Here is a 22,072-nt window from a genome sequence, read left to right as displayed (position 1 = left end):
CTGTGGGGGTGGGGGTGGGGGTTCCAGCTGTTTTCTAGCAGAGATCCCCCGTGACATCAGGGCTGCTGTCACCCGCCTACACCGGGTTGTTCCATCCGGAAACGGTGAGGGGTTGCGGATGAATCGAAGACTCTCTTCCCAAACCTTTCTCCCGTTTTAGTCACCAGAGGACTTTCGACGAGCGGCATTCTCCAGACCAGCTGGCCGGAGTCAGGTGCCTCTCATCTCCTCTTGCTGCCTCCGATCTGGCTGACGTGACGTCAGGGCGCTGTTCTCCTCCGCTAGTGCTGAATCCAAGATGGCTGGGGCGTTGGACAAGTGAGGCGAGCCGCTCCGTGCTGCTTTAGGAGCGACCTGACATGAGACGACAGGACAGCAGGAGGAAAGGAGAACCAGCGCGGAGATAAAGCCGGACCAGGCAGGGGAGAGGGAGCCGAGCAGCCATGTCCCTGTTGTGCGTCGGAGGTAGGAGCGCTGACCAGTGCTGTGGCTTCGATTTATTTTGACTAGTCATTGAACTGATTTTTTAAACAAAATTTTATTCTGTTTTTACTTTGTAAGTGCCAGAAAAAAATCTCTTCTACCCCACACCCCCACCCCGCCCTGTACCTAGCCTCTGTGTCGAATCCGACTATCCCCCATTAGCACACCCACCACTCCGGGTGGTTTTGTGTTTGATGCCGAGTGAAGGATTCCCATATTAGGGATGGGAAGTAATTAATGGGGCTAAGCTGTCCCCTGGGGTGCAGCGTGAACCCCGGTCTCCTTCTCCTCTTCCGTTCGAACTGCTAGCTTCTTTTTTGAGGGGGTGTGGGGCGGAACTGTGATTTTTCCAGTCCCCCATTCTTCGCCCGCATGGTCACTACCGCGTAATGTTGATCTATCGATTGGACTCCAAATTTCCTTCTTTATTTAATAGGATATTTATTTATTTAGAATTGTAGTTGCCTCAAATCGATGCATCGCAAGCAGGTGTCTCTGCGCCTTCGGCGTCAGCAGTCTCTTAATACTATCTTTCAGACGAACCCAGCGAATGCTTTAAAAGTAATAGAAAGGGAAACTAACACTTTATTGCATATATCTCAGTACCCACACAAAGCATTTTTAAAATAAAAGCACCCTGAAGCTTCCCCGCCCCTTACCACCCTAGCTCTTAGCTAATTATAGAATCGGGCTTGAGGGAAAGAAGATATTTAACGATCGCACACTCAGTCATACTTACCCACATGTACACACTCACACATACACAAAACACGCGCATTACATTTATTTTGGGGATCAGGAGATTGGAGCTTTAAAGTAGGTATCAATGGAACGAATGCACGTGATGGGCGAGAAACCGTGAGTCTTGCGCGCGTGTGTGTCGAGTGTAAATGGAACAGCGCATCACAGTCACGAGGGATGAACTGAAGAGGCCGTCATGTCGCGCTGATTTCATTCACAAAACGGTGTCCCCTGGCTGGCCGGCCTTCCCTTCACCCACATACACACACAGCGGAGGCGGTTTATTGTGTGCCAATCCCGGGATTACTAAAGTGAGCCTGAGATAGATGCCCTAGCTGGTGGTGGGCACGCAGACACACCCTCCCTCCGCTGATACCCATGCAGCTTGCTGCCGCATTTTCTACTGACACAGCATTCTTTAAAGCGCCTGCAGCCATCACACGCGACCCTACCAACGGCACCTCGCTCTATGTTTACACGCATTTCTCGACTACCTGCAAGATACCCCTTTTCCCACAAGTTGCTTGTGGTCATTTAATCTGATATCTGAGGTGTCTTCTCCTGTTTGCAGGATCGTCAGGTCTGATCCCTGCAAACTCTGCAACGCCTCGGTACAATCTGGAGGTGTAGCCAGTGCTAGGTTTTCACCTAGATCTCAAAAGCTTCAAATTTCTGGTAGTCTCTTCCAAAACATACTGACCAGAGAAGGATGTGGTCAGCGGCAGAGTTTCTGCTGTGTGTTGTTCACTTATACGAACTTTAACTACGAGGGTTTATAACTTTTGGAGTTTTTGATGACACAACTAAACACACCCATTACTAAATACTTTTGTTTCCGCTTAATAAAACTTAAAGTCATTGACATTCCTAGCAATACCCACATATATAATGAGCCTACTTACAATTGCCAATCAACCTATCTGCACGCATTTGCCAACCAGAATACTTGGAGAAATTCACGCAGATATCCGCAGTGTTGGGATTTGAGCCCAGTGAGTCAAGAGCGTCATTGTCCATATAAGCTGTTTCTAAAGAGGTCAGTTTATTTACACATCTATCCATTTACTAACCAGTGTATCAGGAGAGCTTGATGCTGGTGCCATCCCTGGAGCACTGGCCTGGCTGGGCATGGAAGCACCAATTCATAGCAGAACATCAATACATGTGTTTTATCTGTCAGTCTAGAAGGAGAAGCATAAAGTAAGCTTTTATCACGTTTTACAAAGAATTTCAGTTTCATTTTTATCTCATGAAGTAATTGATGTTAATCTTCTAATAACACATTTCAGCGACTTCACACACAGAATGTATTCAAAACAGGGGCATTTGGGTTAACATATGTTTTTTCTGTAGTACTAGGGTGTTGTACCGTGTCAGCCATTATGAATGTAGTGAAAAGTCAAGCAAAATGACACCTTTTATTGGCTAATTTAAAAGATTACAATATGCAAGCTTTTGAGGGAATTCAGGCTCCTTCTTCAGGCAGAGATGATTACATCTTGCCTGAAGAAGGGGCCTGAGTTGCCTCGAAAGCTTGCATATTGTAATCTTTTTAGTTAGCCAATAAAAGGTGTCATTTTGCTTGACTTTTCACTATATTTTTCTGTAAACTAATTTATATTTACTTTGTAAAAATACAAATCAAAGTTATTATTAAAGAGTAATTTTTAACTGGAGTCCTATAAAACATTGCTTTTATAATATAAAGATATTTCTAATCTTCTACAGCATGCGTCTCCCCATAGCTCTGAATTTGGTTAACAACAGTTTAGAACGTCATTCAAAACATACATCTGTCTCAAAATGTTATTACACAAACATTCATTTGTCTCATAGTACATGATCTGTAAAAATATTTGTTATTTGTGTTAATTTCCTAAAATATATACTTTATGCATTTGTTACCTCTTCTGTAACATATGGTTATACTGTATATAATAAGTAGGGTGGGCAGCATGCATGGTGCAGCGTTTATGGCGGCTGTCTTAAAGCTGCACAAGACCAGCTTCATATTCTGGACCTGTGGCTGCCTCTCTGGAGTTCTTATGTTCTCCCTGGCTGATGTTGTTTTCCTCTTACCGCTGAAAGACATACCAGTTGGGTAAATTGGCAACTATAAACTGGTCCCATTAGTAGAGAGTGTGGGTGTGAAATGTACATGTTTGTGGTGAATGGTCAGCCAATGAAGTTTGGTTTCTGCCTCATCTGCAGTGACCCTAGATTTGAGAGATTGAACAGTATATTTACAGTATATGGTGAATTGGTTTCAGGTCATTTTATCTAGGCACTAATGTAAATTGTACTATGTTAAACATCAGTTATTGTTTGGATATTATTGTCTGTATATTTTTATTGACTATTCCTGATCCAGATTTAGGAAGGAAATGGACCCAGACTTTCAACTCTTAAAATGGGTTTGGATTTACTATTTGAAACTGTATCCCTAATATAGGATTTGCTGATTATATCACATTGGGGAAAATGCTTAAATAACTACGTGGGGTCTTCTTCAAGATTTTGGAGGAAACATTGGGAAATTACTTTATTACCATTACTGGTGTGCACATTATGGAATAATACAATACAGAATGGACAGATCTGGAAACCAACAACTGTACATCTACATAAACATTTTCATTCATTTTTTCATATTCTTAACACAATCCAATAGACAAAAAAAAAAAAAACTTACATGTTATGAAGATAATCCATGATACTTAAATATTCAATGTAGAATTGACAACTCAGTCTAAAGTGTCCCTTCAGAGAAAATAAAACAGCAGAAAACGTCCATTTTGCAAGTTTCATAAAAGAAATAATTATGATCCAAATTCTCCATGCTCCAATGTCCATTTTGGAGTTCTGTTTCTCTGGTGTTTATAAATCAGGTAAACTGTCATACAGATATTAGTGAGTGGCACCATGGTAAGTGCTGCCTCAAAGCTCCACAGATATCAGAGTCTCAAGCCTGTAACTTTTAATAGGGATTTTGCATGTTCTGTCTTTGTACATATTGGCTTTACACAGCTATACAGGTTTTGCAAGTACATCCAAAACACATGAAGGTTAGATTGATTCAGGCTATAACCTGTTCAAATATGAGTATGCTTGTGTCCTACAATGGAATGAAGTGCCATCCATGCTTGTGTGCTATGTGCTGAGGTACCATTTTCACATCTTCTACAACTCTGTGATGCACATCCTCTGTCTGACCCAGTAACACAGAGGACTTTCAACCAACAACTTATAAAGCAGAAGTGTGTCAAGAAAAGCTACGGGGACTCCTTTATACCAATGGTTATACACCTGCGTAATGCATCACTGTGACTGTGACTTTGTTTTTAATTTTCTTGCTTTTAATTATTCTAGTGTGTGTTCAGAGGCTATCTATCTATCTATCTATCTATCTATCTATCTATCTATCTATCTATCTATCTATCTATCTATCTATCTATCTATCTATCTATCTATCTATCTATCTATCTATCTATCTATCTATCTATCTATCTATCTATCTATCTATCTATCTATCTATCTATCTATCTATCTATCTATCTATCTATCTATCTATCTATCCAGTGTATCCTGCTTCGAGCCCACTGTGGCCAGAATAGGTTTTGTAACTCCACCACCTTGAACTCCAACAAGCAGGTTTAGAAAATGAAAAAAATGACAGCTTTATGAGTATTGGTTCAAAAGCAAGCCATCCCACTTTATTTTACTGTGCCATTTTTCCTCACAAGGTGTTTTTTGGATTGCTATGTCGCCCTCTGAAGATGATTTATGAAAAACAAAATTCTGTCTGGCACACAAAAGTGATAGGGCATTGAAAAGGCTGAGCAGTCGGTTTCTAAATTGCCTAAAATGGCTTAATTATAAGCAGCTGTTGAAGCTAGACTGACAAATTTGACTAGCCAAATGGCAGCAGCAGCCAGCAGTGAGAAGTCATCTGCGTCATCCCAGAAGAGAGTTCAATATCTGAAACATGATTTTTTCCCTCTGAACTGGCCTTTTCTCCACTTCTAGAAAGGTTGGTACTAGTCCTTTTATCACTGGTGAACGTGAGCAAGCTGCTCTGTCTTTTCATCAGCACTGATCTGTAGTAGTCACCGCCCTCCATTTAACATACCTACATTCTCTCATCAGTTTTTTGCTTCTGCTTTACATCATAGAGGATCATGGGGAGCCAGAGCCTCAACAGAAATAGGCACAGGACACAAACCAGCCCTGGGTGGGTCAGCTGCATTACACAGGGCATGCCAACTAAAAATAGGTTAATTTACACTGTAGACTGTGGAACCTACATGAATACAGAGAGAAAAATAAACACCCATAATCCACGTGGGAGTCAAATGGGGATCTGGGGGAGACACTGAACCACTGTGCCACCTATTTGCAGACACTGTAATTGTCCTCTGTATAAGTGTTCTGAAGTTCCATTCGGTGAAGAGTGCTATACAGTGCAAAATGAAATTCATTGAAATCTGTCATACTGAAATATATTGGAGAAAACAACTCTTGTGTTTAATTTAGCTTCATTTATTCTTATATGTTTCCCTGCTTATTGGGCTGGCACAAAGTAAGGCACGGTCTGTCCATCTCTCCATTTGCAGACCCATTTAATCCACTTTTAAGGTCTTAGGTTCAGAAGTATGATGTACTCTGTTCTGCTTAACCAACCCACCCATCCATCAATCATCAAACCCACTATCATAAAAGCAAAAGGGTTCAAGGCAATAACCAATCCTGGATGGGACATCACAAGGTACACTCACACATGCCCACACTTATGCTCTTAATGTGTCAATTTAGAGTCAGGAATGAAGCTGACAGCTACAATACATTTTGGAAATGGGATGAAAACAAGAGTATTAGTACACAATTGAGGTGAACATGCTGAGAATGAGCCAACTCCACACTGAGGTTGCTTAAAAATGGCGGAAGACTTTTTTTTTATCTTTGTGTATGTTAAGATATTTGAGAAGGAAATCTCTTTTGACCCTTGCTGTGTAACATCCCGCAGGTTTCCATCCAAGTCCTCCTAATGTCTTGTATCTGACAGACATGTGTTTAGTTATCCATTTGAACAAATTATTTGATAAATCTGACTTTTTAATCTTATTAGCACAGTAAAGTGCCATATGATGGTGCAAACTATTAATGGCTCTGTGTAAACATAACCATTCATCAATAGCCACCCGTTTAGATTATACTGTACTACCCATTAACAACTTTTTGTTACTGCATATCAAAATGCATATTTTGATAAGAATTGTTATAACATACAATATTTTAACACACTTACATGCACACAAGGGAACAATTTGTAATTGCTAAATAAACTAACCTTTACATCTTAGGGTGATGTGGAAGCAAAACTGGAGCATTTGGTGGAAATCCCCAAATGACAAAGAGAGATCATTCAGAGTTCATGCAAACAGCAGCAGCCGGCTGCTTGATCAGTGAAGAAGCTTTGTTAACCAATGTGTTAATATTCTACCCAATTTCTTAATTGAGCTTTCCATGACTTCTATATTTAACAAGTAGCTCTACACCTAATTTAAACCCAGAACACTGGACATGTTGAGCCACAAAAATCATAAAAAACTGGGACATGCACAAATGAATAGCTATTGTGGCTTAGGCCCTGGACCTTTATCCCCTCATTGGCCCAGGTGACCTTTACTCCCATTAGAAATTAATTAATCACTTCTGATCACATACCTTATCCAAGTTAGGTAGATTACTGTTTACTATCATAATAAAGTGTTATCAATGATAATTATTGGCATTTCTTCCACAAAAACTATAATAAAGATTTGTGTGCTGGTCATGCTTTTCAATTGTTACGCTTATCTGTGTTTTATAAATTAAATGTTTCTTACAGTGAGAAGTCAAGCAAAATGACACATTTTATTGAGTAAGTGAACAGATTACAACATGGAAGCTTTTGAGGCAACACAAACCCCTTCTTCAGGCATTTTGTAATGATAGTTTTGATTACAAACTGCCTGAAGAAGGGGCCTGAGTGGCCTCGAAAGCTTTCATATTGTAATCTGTTCAGTTAGCCAATAAAAGGTGTCATTTTGCTTGACTTCTCATTGCATCCATAATGGCTAACATGGTACAACACCCTAGCACTGTTTCTTACAGCAAACAGCTTTTTCTGCCTATTAACTCAAGTGCATTGTAACAAAGCAAAGCATTGTAAAACTATTGGCATCATGAAAGCGTGCCTCCAAGGGACCAATCTCAGGTTTCAAATTTGGCAGTGCCATTCAAGCTTAGGTGGCTTTGGTTTACTGATACAGTTCAGAGTATTTCATTCTGTATAAACCTATCCAAAGATTACCAACCAAGCAATGCTGGGTATACTGAAAGAGTGTGATGCTGATTGAGTGGTTCCAATTGCTGCAATTCAATGCCACATTGCCTGTATCTACAGCAACTGCTGAATGAAATCTTTCCAAGTTCAGTTAAGTCCAAATTCATAAATCTATGACAACACCAGCTCTCTGATGTTCTAATTCTGTCAAGAGTGATTTAATTATTAAAAAATATGAAGTCATTGCAACCTATCAAAACATAGGATGCAAAGAGAAGATTTTGCTTTAAAATCCAAAAGCTGACAACTACAGCCATTTAATATTGTAATTTAGGGTTCAGGATCATAACAAAATGTTCATTTCATTGCTGAATGATTAATGCACAAAAAAAGAATGGTAATCTATGCTAACAGATGATCAGGTCTAGTGGATTCTTGAATAACTGACTCACAAAAGGCACTTTATAGAGGGAGAAAAATCTTTGACTTGATGTTCTCTGATGTGAACTCTTGCTGTTAAGGTTCGTCTGGTATTCATGGACCCAGCGCTTGAAGTGGAACCAAATTACTGGCAGTAGTCTTTTTAATGGTGATACAGTGACATTCAATCAAAGAGTTGGGGGGGTGGTCTCCCGTGAAGCTTTGAGCACCGGGCTGCGTCACTACTTGATTGAAGAGTGTGTGAGTACCGGCTCACTTCAAGCACTGCATGAACTAATTTTGTGATTTTCTGTTAGGTGTTGTTAAGATGTGTTATTAAGAATATAAAGTGTAGGAACAGTAGTGGGTGTGTAATATCTTTCCTGATAATATATAAATATTCAGCAATGTGGACAGAAGGCTGTGAATATTATAATGCCCTTGAAATTACATCCAAATTTCCTGGGAAATTAAAAATTGCAGAAGTGAAACACTGATGAGTCCAGGATTGCAATGTAACAAAACTTGACTCATAATAACAACAACAACTTTTATTTCTAGAGCATGTTTTCATACAAATGATGTAGCTCAAAGTGCTTTACAAGATAAAGAGAGAAAAAAGAAAAATATAAAAATAAAATTAGACAATACTAAGTAACAAAGAATAAAGTAAGGTGAGATGGCCAGTGAGGACAGAAAAAACAAACCAAAAAAAAAAACTCCAGAGGGCTGGAGAAAAAAACAAGGGGTTCTGAGGCCACGAGACCACCCAAGCCCCCACTGGTCATTCTACCTAACATAAATGATCTCAATCAGTCCTCATGGTTTTCAGGCTTCATGTGGACGAATTAAATGATGATGGTCATGTGGACATCTGGCCTTCAATCCATCAATGTGGGGACTGCATGGTGTCTCTAATCCCGCTTCTGAGCCAGTGCCTTCCAGAAGGTCTGCGCACATCACCGAGGGACGTTATACTTAGATTATATAATACACTAGTGAGACCGCATCTGGAGTAATGTGTGCAGTTATGGACACCATGCTACAAGAAAGATACAGCAATGCTTAAAGCTGCACTGAGGAGAAGAGTCAGTGTCCCAGGACTTGAGGGCATGTCACACTGTGACAGGCTCAGAGAATTAAACCCGTTTAGTCTCGAGCAGAGGAGACTCCATGGGGACCTGATCCAGGCCTTCAATATTTCCAAAGGTATCAATAAAGTAGACCTAGCAGAATTCTTTCAAATGAATGGTGAATCATACGTATACTCAAGGACACTACTGAAAATTATGGGGAAGTGCATTGAGGACTGAAACTAGGAAGCACTTCTTTATGCTAAGAGTTGTGGAAATCTGGAACAAACTACCAAAACACGTAGTTGAAGCAGAAATCTTGACAACCTTTGCGAAGTACACTATCTGGATGAGATATTGGGGCAGCTTGGCTTTTCACTAAACCAGGGGTTCTCAAAGTCGGTCCTGGGGGCCCACTGTGGCTTCATGTTTTTGTTCCAACCAGATTCATAATCAGTGACAACACCAGACAACACTGATCTCATTTAATTAGCTGTTTTTTTCTCGTCTCTTATTCTACATTAAGAAAGCACCACAGCATGATTCTTACATTAATAAGACATTTAGGAATATTTCCATTTTTGCTATAGATTTAAAAGCTTCACTCCCTTTTGTTGATTTCATTATATTTTGCCCCTTCTCTGTGCAGTTTGCTTCCTTTATTGTATCTTAATAATGACAACCAGCAGAGCAGCAGACAGCCAGGTAAACAACCTGAATAATCAAAGGCTGAAACTACTTCAGCTTTAGACCCACTAATTAGAAAATAATTAATTAATTAAACAATTAGAACACTTGGCAAAAAACAGAATAAAAATCAAGATGAAAATATTGTTAAAAAGAAAACAAAATACATTATTCCAATATAACTGCTTGGTACATTTTAATATACCAAAATTAGTTTTCTAATTTCTACATTTTTCCCAAAACACAGAATCTGACAAATAATAGTTCACTTAATTAGCCCAGGAGTCCAATTAAAAATAGAAGCTGGTTGGAACAAAAACCTGCAGCCACAGTGGGCCCCCAGGACCGACACTGAGAACCTCTGCTTAAACAATCGAGCCTGATGGACTAAATAGTCTTTTTACATTTGTCTAATTTCTTACGTGCTTATGTATCACTAACCGCTACCATGCTGCCGATATTCTGTAATATGAAGACAAACTTTGGAGTAAACAGGTGATTAAACTGTTATGAAGCAGTAATCATAATAAATAAAACTCTTTCATTTAATTTGAAAATGAGAAAATTTTGAGCACTTGCCAAAAATAATGAAATGCCTAGCTCTTGGGATGGTTTTATGGCCAACTGTGTACTAAAATAAAGACTTCATAAAATGCAGGAAAATTCTGTACCAAAACTTAGAAGCTGAAAAATAACTAATAAGTCTCCCAGATAATGACCAAAGGCATAAGAAACAAATTACTGAAGAAAAGCTAGCTGTCTCAGGCCTCACATACCCCACTTACAAATGATTTGCTTTCCCACCACACACACTATCCAGCAAGTGATACTGTAGCATTCACTGCCATGCAAACAGACTCTAAGGCAGTTTTTAGCCACTGCTAACTCACATACTTTCAACTCATTGACACTTGCCCAAGACTCCATTATATAACCAATCAGACTAAACTACCAAATCAATGTTACAGGATGTCTAAAGTTCTGTTACTTCCTTTGTCTGTTACTTGTTCTCTCTGATACATTTATTTATTTGTTTTTGGTACTGCTGTTGCTATTGCTTTGTTCATTAAAATGTGTCTGCTATATCCTTGTGCTCCATATACTATATTATTTACTTAATTAATTTATATATTTAATTTTGATTCTGCTGAGTGTCTTTGATACTTACAGATATTGTTTATTGCCATTGATTTGTTTTGTAATTTAGTTCTGCCATGTCGTATTCTGTAGCATATTGTTGCATTTTTTTAAATATCTGCACCAATCTGCACTCAGCTAAACAAACTGTAGAATGTATATAAGATTTGTATGGGGAGGGAAATAAAAACTCTCATTGTCACAAATCCTAGGGAGGGTCATGATGTTTGGAAAACATGAATAGCATATCTCTCTATTATAATAAATAAATCCTGGGATGAGACGAGATTTTTTAGCCTGGGACGAGACGTGACTTTTCAGAAAGATACTTTCACGTCCCACGAGACGAGACTTTGTGCCAAGAGATTTAACCACACCCGGGGCCGGAAATAAAACATAAAAGACAAAGAGTAGATGACAAAGTAGAACATCATAAAGAATTCAAAAACATTGGCGTGATACACATGCAGAGCAGGTTAGAAATAGTGAAAGTAGTAAAATTCGAAAGTCTCAAAAAAATGATAGTAAAGCACAAACAAATGGAAATTATTACTCGGTGAAATAACGGCGAATATATTCTTCGGATATAAACTTTAAGTCAGAGACTTATAGAGCGTCTAATTCGTGTTGCCATCAGGGAAAAGTAGTGTTTCTTCCCAATGAAGAGGCGTATCCACGAGAATTAAAGAATTTGTTGTTTGGTGAAAGTGAAATCCACAAACGTGAGATGCAGAGATGCGAAGTGGCAGGCGCGTAGCACAGGCCGGGGTTGTTGGCGAGCAAAGCGAGCAGGGGGAAAGCCCCCTAGTAGTCCATGTATTGAACTAAGACTGGATGGATAACGAGACCCTTCTTGGACAGTCTACATGCATTAATTACAGAGACGACAGATGTCTATACTTGTGATGGAAACGTATGATGTCTAGACTGGCACCCTGTCCATAAATTCTTACCTTGTACCCTATGCTTGCTAGGATAGGATGGATGGATGGATGGATGGTTGGATGGATGGACGGATGTGTGACATTGTGACACTAGGGTCAGCCACTGTTGACATCATTTCTCTCATCTGCTGTTAAAGTCACATCCAGGGCCAGGAGGGGTTTGTTGTTTAATGTAGCAGTGACAGCACATCACTAAGAAGAGAAAGAGAACACAAAATGGTTAGTAACAAAGTGGATTGATACCAAAATAATGGTTTAGTCAATACATCAGAAGTGTAGTAGAAAAACAAAAATGAGGTGTCAGACTTTGGGGTTAAATAACTGACATTTGAGAAGTTGGGTCTTTGGTGGTTTTTAGAACCTAGAAATGGATTCAACCATTCCGGTCACGATGATAACAACCATCAAGGGATTGCTGATGTATAAGATGTGTCTGGTGTACAAATGTGCATGATAATATTAATAATAATTAAATACATTTATATAGCAGTTTACATAAACTTTGGGCAACCATTATGACTATGTGTAGCATCTACCTGGATGATGTGACGCCAGCAATTCTCACACCAGTATGCTCACCACACATTAGCTATTAGGTGGTGAAGGGGTGAGAGAGAGTTATCCAGTAAGAGACAGAGGATTATTATGGGGTCAGAATAACAAAGCCATGGTGGGCAATTTAGCCAAAACATTGGGAAAAACGCTACTCTTTTCAAAAGATGTTCAGAGATCTTTTTATCAACACTGGGAGTCAGAATCTCTCTTTTACAGTATTTCTTATCCATAGGACAGTGCCAGTTTTTACAGCATAATGGCCCAGTCACTGCACTGGGATTCACACACTGACCACAAGGTAAGAGACCCCGATGGCCTCAGCAACACCTTTTCCAGCAGCAACCCAAGTTTTTCCTAGGTGGTCTCCCCTCCAAGTACTGTCTGGAATCAAGCATGTTTAGCTTCAGGTGAATTACCTGTTCTGAAATGCAAATAATATGGCTGCTGGCTGATTGACATGGCCAGCACAACTGTCAGCCCAGTAAGCCAGCACTAGCATTTTGTATACAATATATGCTGCCCCTAGTATGGAGGACAGAATACTGTGTCACTGTGATGGAAGGCTGTTGCATTCTTGATGAATTGAAGTGATCTGATAGCATATTTTTGAATTTGAAACTACATTGACAATGTACAGTGAGTTACTGGGATTTTGTCACCTTTGCTATACTCTTCTGTTTATTGTTCAGTTTCCATCGCGAGCTTGCATGCACTAGTTAATCACATAGATTGACACAATAATATTTGCTAGAGTTGAGGAGCCTTATATGTGAACATGGGAATATGTGACACTCAAATTTATTTGCAGACTCTTGTATGTGTCCTGTTCTAGGTGTATGGAGCTGATAACCTCTCTTTCTATTTTACTTTTCCAGTAAAGAAAGCCAAACTCGATGGTCCGCAGGGTGAGTTGTGTTTTATATATGGTATTTTCATCTATATTCTTCTTCTCCCTTTCCAGTTTTCCCCACTTTTATATGGAGTCAATGTGCTTGATCAACCTTCTCCAAACAGCTCAGTCCTGCACATCCTCCTCAGTCATTTTATTTTCTTCAAATCTTCTTTACTTTATCCATTCACCTTCACTTTAGCCTCCCTCGCTTTCTCTTTCCTTGTACTTCCATTCCCATCATTCTGTTGTACACATATTTATTTTCTCTCCTCATCACAAGTCTATAACACTTTAACCTACTTTCCTGTACTTTCTTAGATATCTCTCTCACTTTTGTTGTACCTCTGATTGTGAAATTTCTTATTCTGTTCTTTTTTGTAACTCCATACATCCATTTCTCATTTCTGCCACATCTACTGTAAGTTATTCTCCTGCGCTCCCTTTACTGCCCATAACTCAGCTCCATACATCATTGTTGGTCTTACCACTTTCTTAAAATCCTTACCTCAATTCTTTGATCACACAGTACTCCTGATATCTTTCTTCTAGTTATTCCATCCACACAGCACTCTATGATTTATCTCTGCATCTAATTTTCCATCTTGGGCTACCAATGATCCTAGATATTTAAATTAATCCACTATTTTCAGTAGCTCTCCTTGCAGGCTATCTTCTGAATTCTGATCATCATTAAATCTCATATATTCTGTCTTCTTCCTATTTATCTTCAATCCTCTGTCTTCCAAAGTCTTTCTCCATTCTTCCAACTTCCTCTCCACTTTCTCTTTTCTGGTGCTACACAACACCATGTCATCAGCAATATCCTACTCTTTACTTTGCATTGCTCCTACTGTCAGGATTACATTGGTTGCTGACTTTTTAAAAGTTGCTCCTCCCATCAAGACCACACCCACTCCCAGTGTAACCACACTTACACTGCTTGCCTTTAAACTGCACCTAACATCCATGTTATAGAATCTTTCTACATCAACCTGCTTTCGCTTTCACTATTATTTTACTGTTTATTGTTTTTATTCCATAGTCCACTATGTTCCACTTGTGTTTCCACCTCTGCCATTTAGCATCGTCATTCCTTCCATTGACACCTAACACCATTTAATTTCAGTTACTCTATCAGTGACATCTGTTTGATACTGCACTATAATACCCATTTACAGCACATTATGATGTCAGTATTGCGTAACTGACTGATATTCTTCCCCCATTACTTTAGGTTCCTAACCCCTTCAGCTTTTCATTGAATATGAAATTAACATTTTCCCCTCCTGTACACAACCTAATCTCCCCTAGTGGTCCTCACCTTTAACTGGGTATCTGTTGCTCCGTGATTATGTACTGTTCTTTTTAAAGACCACTTTTTTTTCTGGACTCTTTCCATTCTCATGTACCTTCCCTGTCCCCCAATTTCTTGCCTCACCTGTACACAACTTTTAGTTATGTTCATTTTATTCTTCTCAGCATTTGGTACTCAGTCTGTGTCCATGCTGAATTTACTCTTTATGTACAGTATGCCTGGTGGATCTACCTGTTTGATAAACTGATTCCCATTCTGATGTTATTTTATTCTTGTCTCTTCTAGAGAAATTCAATACGTATGTGTCACTCAAGGTTCAGAATGTGAAGAGCACAACGATCGCTGTTAGGGGCAGCCAGCCATGCTGGGAACAAGATTTTATGTTGTGAGTGACAATAGGCCAACCCTGATCCCATTCAACTTCATTTCTTGTATATTCAGCTTTATGTTCATTGCAGAAATGCACAGTGGTACCAAATTCTAATTGTCTCATTCTGTCACTTAGCGAGATCAGCCGCCTTGATCTTGGGCTAACGGTGGAGCTATGGAACAAAGGTCTCATCTGGGACACCATGATGGGCACAGTGTGGATCCCTCTGCACAGCATCCGCCAGTCAAATGAGGTACTGTGCCCCTTAATGGTGTGAGGAGAAGATGGGTACAGGGAGTATGTGGAAATAGTGTTAGTGTTGCTGTTGTTTGCAGGATTCCAATATCATTTGTTGAATCAGAATATTAAATATAATCCCTCACTTATCGCAGGAGATAGGTTCCAAGGCCGACCGCAATAACTGAATTTCCGCGAAGTAGGGACACCATATTTATTTAATTATTTAACGTGTATTTGGACGTTTTTAAACCCTCCCTGTATTGTTTACAACCCTCCCTTTACTCTATTAATAACAGGGACAACTGCTAAGCAATATGAAATCGGTAGACAAGTTTACACTTACTGTATAGCGAAGTACACGTAGCTATATTTGACGTGATGATGGTGATGAATATGCTGCGCAGTAAAAATGATGACGATGAAGGTGATAATCCCCTGAATGCAGTAGCAAGAGCACGTTAATGCTGAATGAGTGAGATGAGACTTCCTGGTTAATGCAGCACTCCATCGCTGAGCCAATCAGCAGCACACAGGAACTTAACTGCGTGCTCTGATTGGGTAGCTTCTCAGCCATCCGCCAATAGCATCTCTTGTATGAAATCAACTGGGCAAACCAACTGAGGAAGCAAATACCAGAAGTAAAAAGACCCATTGTCCGCAGAAACCCGCGAAGCAGTGAAAAATCTGTGTTATATATTTAGATATGCTTACATATAAAATCCGCGAAGTCGTTAATCCGCGAAAAGTGAACCGCGAAGTAGCGAGGGATTACTGTATATGCAAAATTCAGTATTCTATGTCAGTCCGCCTTTGAATTCATCTTAATTTCTGTCCAGGGTGTGTTTAAGAGCTCATCTTCTTCCCAACTATGTTTTTATAGGAAGGCCCAGGAGAGTGGCTCACCCTTGACTCCCAGGTGATCATGGCAGACAGTGAGATCTGTGGCACCAAGGACCCTACCTTCCATCGCGTTCTTCTTGACACACGCTTTGAGTTGCCTCTTGGTAAGCCCTGTAGTGGAAGGACCAGTGCTGTCACTTAGTGGTAATATATGGGATGGGCAAAGGGATTTCATTAGCATCCTGTATCTCATTTTTCTTTCACCAGATATCCCAGAGGAGGAGGCACGCTATTGGGCAAAGAAGTTGGAACAGCTGAATGCCTTGCGGGACCAGGATGTAAGTAGCTGTAGGGATTTAAGAAAGTCTTGACCTCTTTGAAAAAGTCAACAGCATATGAGGAAAAACTGACTCATGATTCCAGTTCCACTAACCTCCTGTACCATGACTCTACTTTCAGTACACAGACCAGGAAGAGCAGGAGCACCCGCTTCCTGTGCCAGGGACTCAGTGCTGTAAGTATTCCTGGAGAGCATAAATCAAGGGAGACTCATTTTTGTCATCTTCCAAGAATCATTTTGGTTATTACCGGCAAGAGAAATGTGACTTCTGTCATCTTCTACCATTCAGAATGGTCTTCACAGGCCTTATCTTGCAAAGCCCACTAGATCACGGTGGTCATTACTGACCCATGAGGCCTTATTTATTGCATCTTCTCTTGGTCATTGTAATTGGAACTTTCCAGTAATTTATGATTTCTTATCACCTTTATTTCTGCATCACTGAGTCTGTTTAGTTGTTTTAGATGACCACCAGAATGATGTGGTAGATGCTGACCAGGTAGAACTTTTGATCTGTTACTTTTCTAGGTCACTGTGATTAGTTCTATGCAATACTTTATTGCCACCACCAAATGAATGAAGTTACTGCTGGTCAGTGAGATTGGACTGAAATACTGTATTCTTTAAGTTAATATAGTCAGAACAATACCATAAGACGTGGTTCCCCCTCATGGTTTCTGGCTTGTATTCACTCCTCGTCAGGAAACTCTCCTTCACTGACATGTTGTTGAGGCTATAGTGGTCTGAATTACACAACCTACAGCAGTTGATTGAGATCATCTCTGATCTTCTTGAGGTTATTGTGATTAGTATATTTCAAGTATAATTGGTTGACATTAGTCTGTAATGGCCAATGACATATGGTTTCCTGTTGCCTTAGTAAGGTCTACCTATCACCTTCTCTAGGTTAATGCAGTCATCATTGCTTGCTAAGATACAATTTACTGTTACTTTTCCTGGGTCCCTGAAGTTACCCCTAACCAGTGAGATCTATTAACTTACTGCCTTCTTCAGGTCAGTATATTAATTTATGACTAGTAGGATCTAGTGTCTATATTCAGCAATGACAAATAAAACAGGCTACTTTGTCACCTAGTCTGCATCAATGAATTCACTGCTGGGCAGTGAAATCTGGTTGCTTCCCACTTTCTCCATTGCTGACCACCGAAGACTAATCCTACACTCCCCTCTATTTTTCTGTTCTCCTTGCAGGTAACTTGAATCTCTGGTGGGACCAGCAAAGTGAGTACAGGTTTTGCACTGAGTTGGAGGGCAGGGGTTCAGCAAAAATCTCCAGGATTAGAGTGACCAGACCAGAGGGGGAAAGCAACAAAAATGTTGTTTTAGCAAAGATATGATAACACTTTTTTTCGCCCATATAGATGATGACCCTGACAGTGCGGTGGATGACCGGGACAGTGATTATCGTAGTGAGACCAGTAACAGCATTCCACCACCTTATTACACTACCTCCCAACCCAATGCCTCTGTCCATCAGTATCCAATGAGGCATCAGCAGCAGATCTCACGGGACTCATACACAAGCTCTATGCACAGCTGTGATTTGGACTCTTCTGATCACCAGAGGGCAATGAGGTAATCCTTCTGTGGGTGGTGTAGCCCTTGTACAGTCATTTTCTGTTACATCCTAAAGGAGTTACCACATAGGCATGCAAAATAGTTCTCCCACATGTGGGATTTCCCATATGGTGAGCCCATGGGTGGTCAGCTGCTAATATTTCCCACTGTCTAGCCACTGAGGATCATTTCCTGTAGTGTGTGGGATATCAAACTGTGCATGGTATAACCATCTCCCTGCTGTTATGCACTGGCCAGAAGATAGCCACATTGTTATAGCAATAAGGTGGCAACTCCCATGTAGATAGGATGAGCATCTGATGACCATTCTGGCGGGTACTGACAGACCTCTCCTCCCTTCCCTGGCAGACGCTATGATAGCTTAGACTCTGCCACCAATGGGCGCAGCGACCTTGAATCAGCCTCAGGTTCTAGCAGGCTGACCAGTCGGCAGTACTCGCTAGACAGTAGGCAATCCCTCTCTGATAGGTGGGTGGCCAGCCTTCATCTCTAGCCGTGCTTGTGGTGGGTACCCTGTCCTGTGCCGGCCATGTCTGCATGTGTGCTTTCTTGGTGCTCTCTCTCTGTCTCTCTCTTTTATTTTCTGAGGCTCGTGTGTACCAGAGTCAGGCAGTGGAGCAGCATGGTTGCTTAGTACAGCAGGAGAAGGTGTATTGGAGTGCATTAATGAGTTTCCTGGTGGTAGCTGGGACTTCATGAAACACTGCATGAGCAAGTGAGGCAGGGCTTTAGAACAGAGATTGGGATGGCATTGGGTTACACAGGTTGGCTATGAGTAACACCTGAGTTACACACGTGGTCATGTGTCAGCAATGCCTGAGGTCACAGTAGACCAGATATAAGAAATTATAAAGATCACACAGGTAGATAATAATGTATGTATCAGATAGGGATGTACTTTATGGCAAGTATGTAACACCAAAGTGGTCATAAATGATAGCTGAAGTCATAGATCAGTGGGCGAAGAAATGGCAGAGGTCACATTGAGGTGGCTGTAATTAATGGTTGATTATTAAAGGAAAACTTTAAGGAGTCAGTGAGGCTGAATTTATCAGAAATTTTTTTGTGTGCATATGAAAGGTGAGAGCAGACAGGACTACATATAATATGGTGAGGTGATCAGTCAGAGTGGGCAAGTAAATTAAATATTAGCAAGGACAGCTGAGCTGAACAGTTTGTTTCTTCAAATTCCCAAAGCATAGGCATCAATGGCCAGTGCCATTCAGTGCTGGATTACATTTCAGAAAAGGATTCAATGGGGTGTCAGTATTGCTGGACACTGGTGAACCTTTCCAGATACCAGTCTGGTCCTTTCAGATGCGTCTGTTTTAATAACAGAGGCCTGATGCCCAGGTACTATTTTTAACACTAGGAAGAGGGTGCAACTCTCTCCTGTAGCCCAGCCATGCTGGGAATGTGCGCTTTTTGCTCCTCTTTAGCGTTGCTGCTGGTCACACGCATTCTGCTGTGTTGATTTTGAGTGTCTTCTGCATGTCCTTTTGCGTGTGCAATGTCCTGCGCATGCATGCAGGATGCCTAATGGTGTGCTGGAGTGTGAGTGTGTGCAGCTTTTGTGGGTCTATGTATATCTCTGCACAGTTATAGGTAATGCAGTGTTGCTAATGCTAGTTGTGACTACAACTGTGTAATACTTTGTGTGTTAAGATAATCTCATGGGTGTGCGTGGTGGTCTGTTTGAGGGTATTTGCTTGTATGAAGCTCTTTGGTGGGTTATTCATGAGATTTTACGTTTATGTTGCTGTGTTTTTAGTTGGCAGAGCATGTGGTTGTAATATGTAGCTCTGCAGTGTATATGACTGAATGCAATTTTGAGCCCAGCTAGTTGTGTGTGCAGTTATGTGCAATATGATTAAAAGCAAATGGCTGTACCTGTAAAATTGTGTACTAGTGTTGCAGTGTATACAGGTGACTGTGTACTTTTGTGCAGTTACTAATGTGATTGTATGTAAATATGATTACAAATGTGTGAAGAGTTTCACTCTGTGTTCGTATAGCTGCAAGCATGTGTGTATTTCTCTTACTTGACTTTTGAGGAGTGTATGAATGTGAATGTACCCAGCTGCGAGTAAGCTTGTGATTACATGCAGTTATAGGCGTGTAAGTACCTTGTGAATTTGTATAATCACAAATACATTTGCGTCAGAGTCCTTATTTGCATAATCATGTGTGCCGTTGTGGATGTGTGATCGCTATAGGCTATAGATATAAAAGTGGAGTTATTGTGCATTCGCTCATTATTCTGAATTTGAAAAGTAGGATAAGTACATTTAGTTACTGATTTGCTTATGAATGCATCAATACCTTAAGAGATGTCTTAGTGTCCTTTTGTTTTCAATTAATCAGAAATTCTTACTTTGTCTCAATTATAATGGACAGGGCCCTCTGTACATACAGACTGCGCCAGTTGCAGTGTGGATTTCCTCCTTATACTTATTCTTCAGAGGCTGGGAATGAACTAAATTTCCAACTTGCAGGTTGTCCTTTTCTCTTAATCTTAGGTCATGTGAACAGAAGGGCTTGGTTTTTAACGGACTACACTGCAAGGGGGAATCTTTGCCACTCAAGCTACTAGTGAACGTCCTTACAGGGTCTTGATTTTCTTTGCTGGTCTATACCTATAAAAACAGGAGGCCACATTCTGAAGCATTAGACCTTTTTCTCCAGGTCTTTCACAATCCATCTATCTTGAATGTTAGAAGGAGGAGTGAGTTGTGTCAGCATGCATGTAACTGAAAGTGAGGTTGTGATTGCGTAATGTGTAAATTTAGCATTCGCGTGGTTGTGTTTTTGTGCTGTTTGATTATGTGTGCGTGTGCATGAGTGTAGTCATGTTTGCGAGCATACAGTTGTGTGACCGGTGGTGCAAAGTGCGTATCTACACACTGGCACACCCATCTGCTCAGTTGGTCTGCCCTTCTTGTCCACCCAGCCCGACTGGCAGTAGTCGATATGCATCTTCAGCAGAGCTGAGTCGGGGGAGCTCCCAGCTCAGTGAAGAATTCTATCCTGAGGAAGACAATGAGAGCCTTCGAGGGTCAGAGCTGGATGATGACCCAGAAGCAGAGGAGTCCTACCACTCCTGCCACAGCTCAGTCAGTTATACCAAGGAGTCACCTGACTGGGAGACAGATGAACCTCCTGGCATCTACAGTGATGAGGGAGAGGAGGAGGTTGGCTACGAGCAGGGAGATGAGTTCTATGAGGAAGAAGAAATCTATGAACCCGAGGAAGACCAGGGTGCCTATGAGGAAGAGCCCCTTTATGATGAGGATATTGATCTTTACTTAACTGAGCAGCAGGAAGAGACAATACCGGCCCCCTTGGCATCAGTCAAGCCCACTCTGGAAAAGCAGCCATCCCTCTCCCAACAGATCCCTTCTCAGACTACAGAGGAGGCAGCTCCAGAAAATCGGCAGGCACCTGAAGAACCACTGCCCACACAGCCTGATGCTGTGCCCCCAACAGAGCCAGAAAAGCTGCCGGACAGGTAAACTCATCTGCATGATATAAATGACTCAGATCTTGCTCCTTGGTCTTTTTCCCATCTCTTCATTACTGGCACTTTTCTGTTTTTCACAGCTTTGGTGTGGAGGAGCCTGTGGGGCATGACTCCATGTCCAGAGCTAAGGCTAACTGGCTGAGGCTCTTCAACAAGGTCCGAATGCAGCTACAGGAGGTAAGCAGATGTATGGGCTTGTGGCCCCATGTTAAAGGATTTTAAAGAGAGCCAAAGGAAAGATAGGGTGAATCGCTGGTTTGGATGCATTTTAAGAGGAAAGCAACATAAACAAGCAGTAGGTTTCATCCAACCCACAGTGTCATTGCATTATTGTGTCCATATAAAAGGAAGGACATGACACTGAGTCTTAGTTACTGGCAGAAAGAGCATTGCTAACTTACTGCATTGGGATATTAGGATTAGTTGAAGAGAAGTAGAGTCCACTGACTATTTTGTGGATTCATTTCATCAGTACCAGGGGGTATTGTAATTGCAAGAGTTGCTAGGGAAAATCGTTTTGGGAATATCGTTAATATGACACAGGATTAAGGTTTGTAACTAGTAGTGGGAAGTTATTTAGAGGAAAGAATG

General features: G+C 40.8%; 1 protein-coding gene across 1 annotated transcript in view; it reads left to right on the top strand.

The window, feature by feature from the left end:
• The first annotated feature begins 60 nt into the window (after positions 1-60).
• Positions 61-22,072, top strand: part of unc13a (unc-13 homolog A (C. elegans)) — a 71,228-nt gene continuing 49,216 nt past the window's right edge. Inside the window, exons 1-11 of the mRNA XM_051935325.1 lie at positions 61-465; positions 13,241-13,270; positions 14,858-14,957; positions 15,078-15,195; positions 16,063-16,186; positions 16,290-16,360; positions 16,482-16,536; positions 17,575-17,604; positions 17,745-17,958; positions 20,912-21,469; positions 21,562-21,658. Of these exons, the coding sequence (XP_051791285.1) occupies positions 444-465; positions 13,241-13,270; positions 14,858-14,957; positions 15,078-15,195; positions 16,063-16,186; positions 16,290-16,360; positions 16,482-16,536; positions 17,575-17,604; positions 17,745-17,958; positions 20,912-21,469; positions 21,562-21,658 (1,419 nt within the window). The 5' untranslated portion in view covers positions 61-443. The remainder of the gene's footprint in view (positions 466-13,240; positions 13,271-14,857; positions 14,958-15,077; positions 15,196-16,062; positions 16,187-16,289; positions 16,361-16,481; positions 16,537-17,574; positions 17,605-17,744; positions 17,959-20,911; positions 21,470-21,561; positions 21,659-22,072) is intronic.

The sequence above is a fragment of the Erpetoichthys calabaricus genome, chromosome 12 (assembly GCF_900747795.2).
Source record: "Erpetoichthys calabaricus chromosome 12, fErpCal1.3, whole genome shotgun sequence".
Taxonomy (NCBI): domain Eukaryota; kingdom Metazoa; phylum Chordata; class Cladistia; order Polypteriformes; family Polypteridae; genus Erpetoichthys; species Erpetoichthys calabaricus.
The sequence above is the reverse complement of the archived record's forward strand: the minus strand, read 5'-3'. Positions and strand labels throughout refer to the sequence as shown.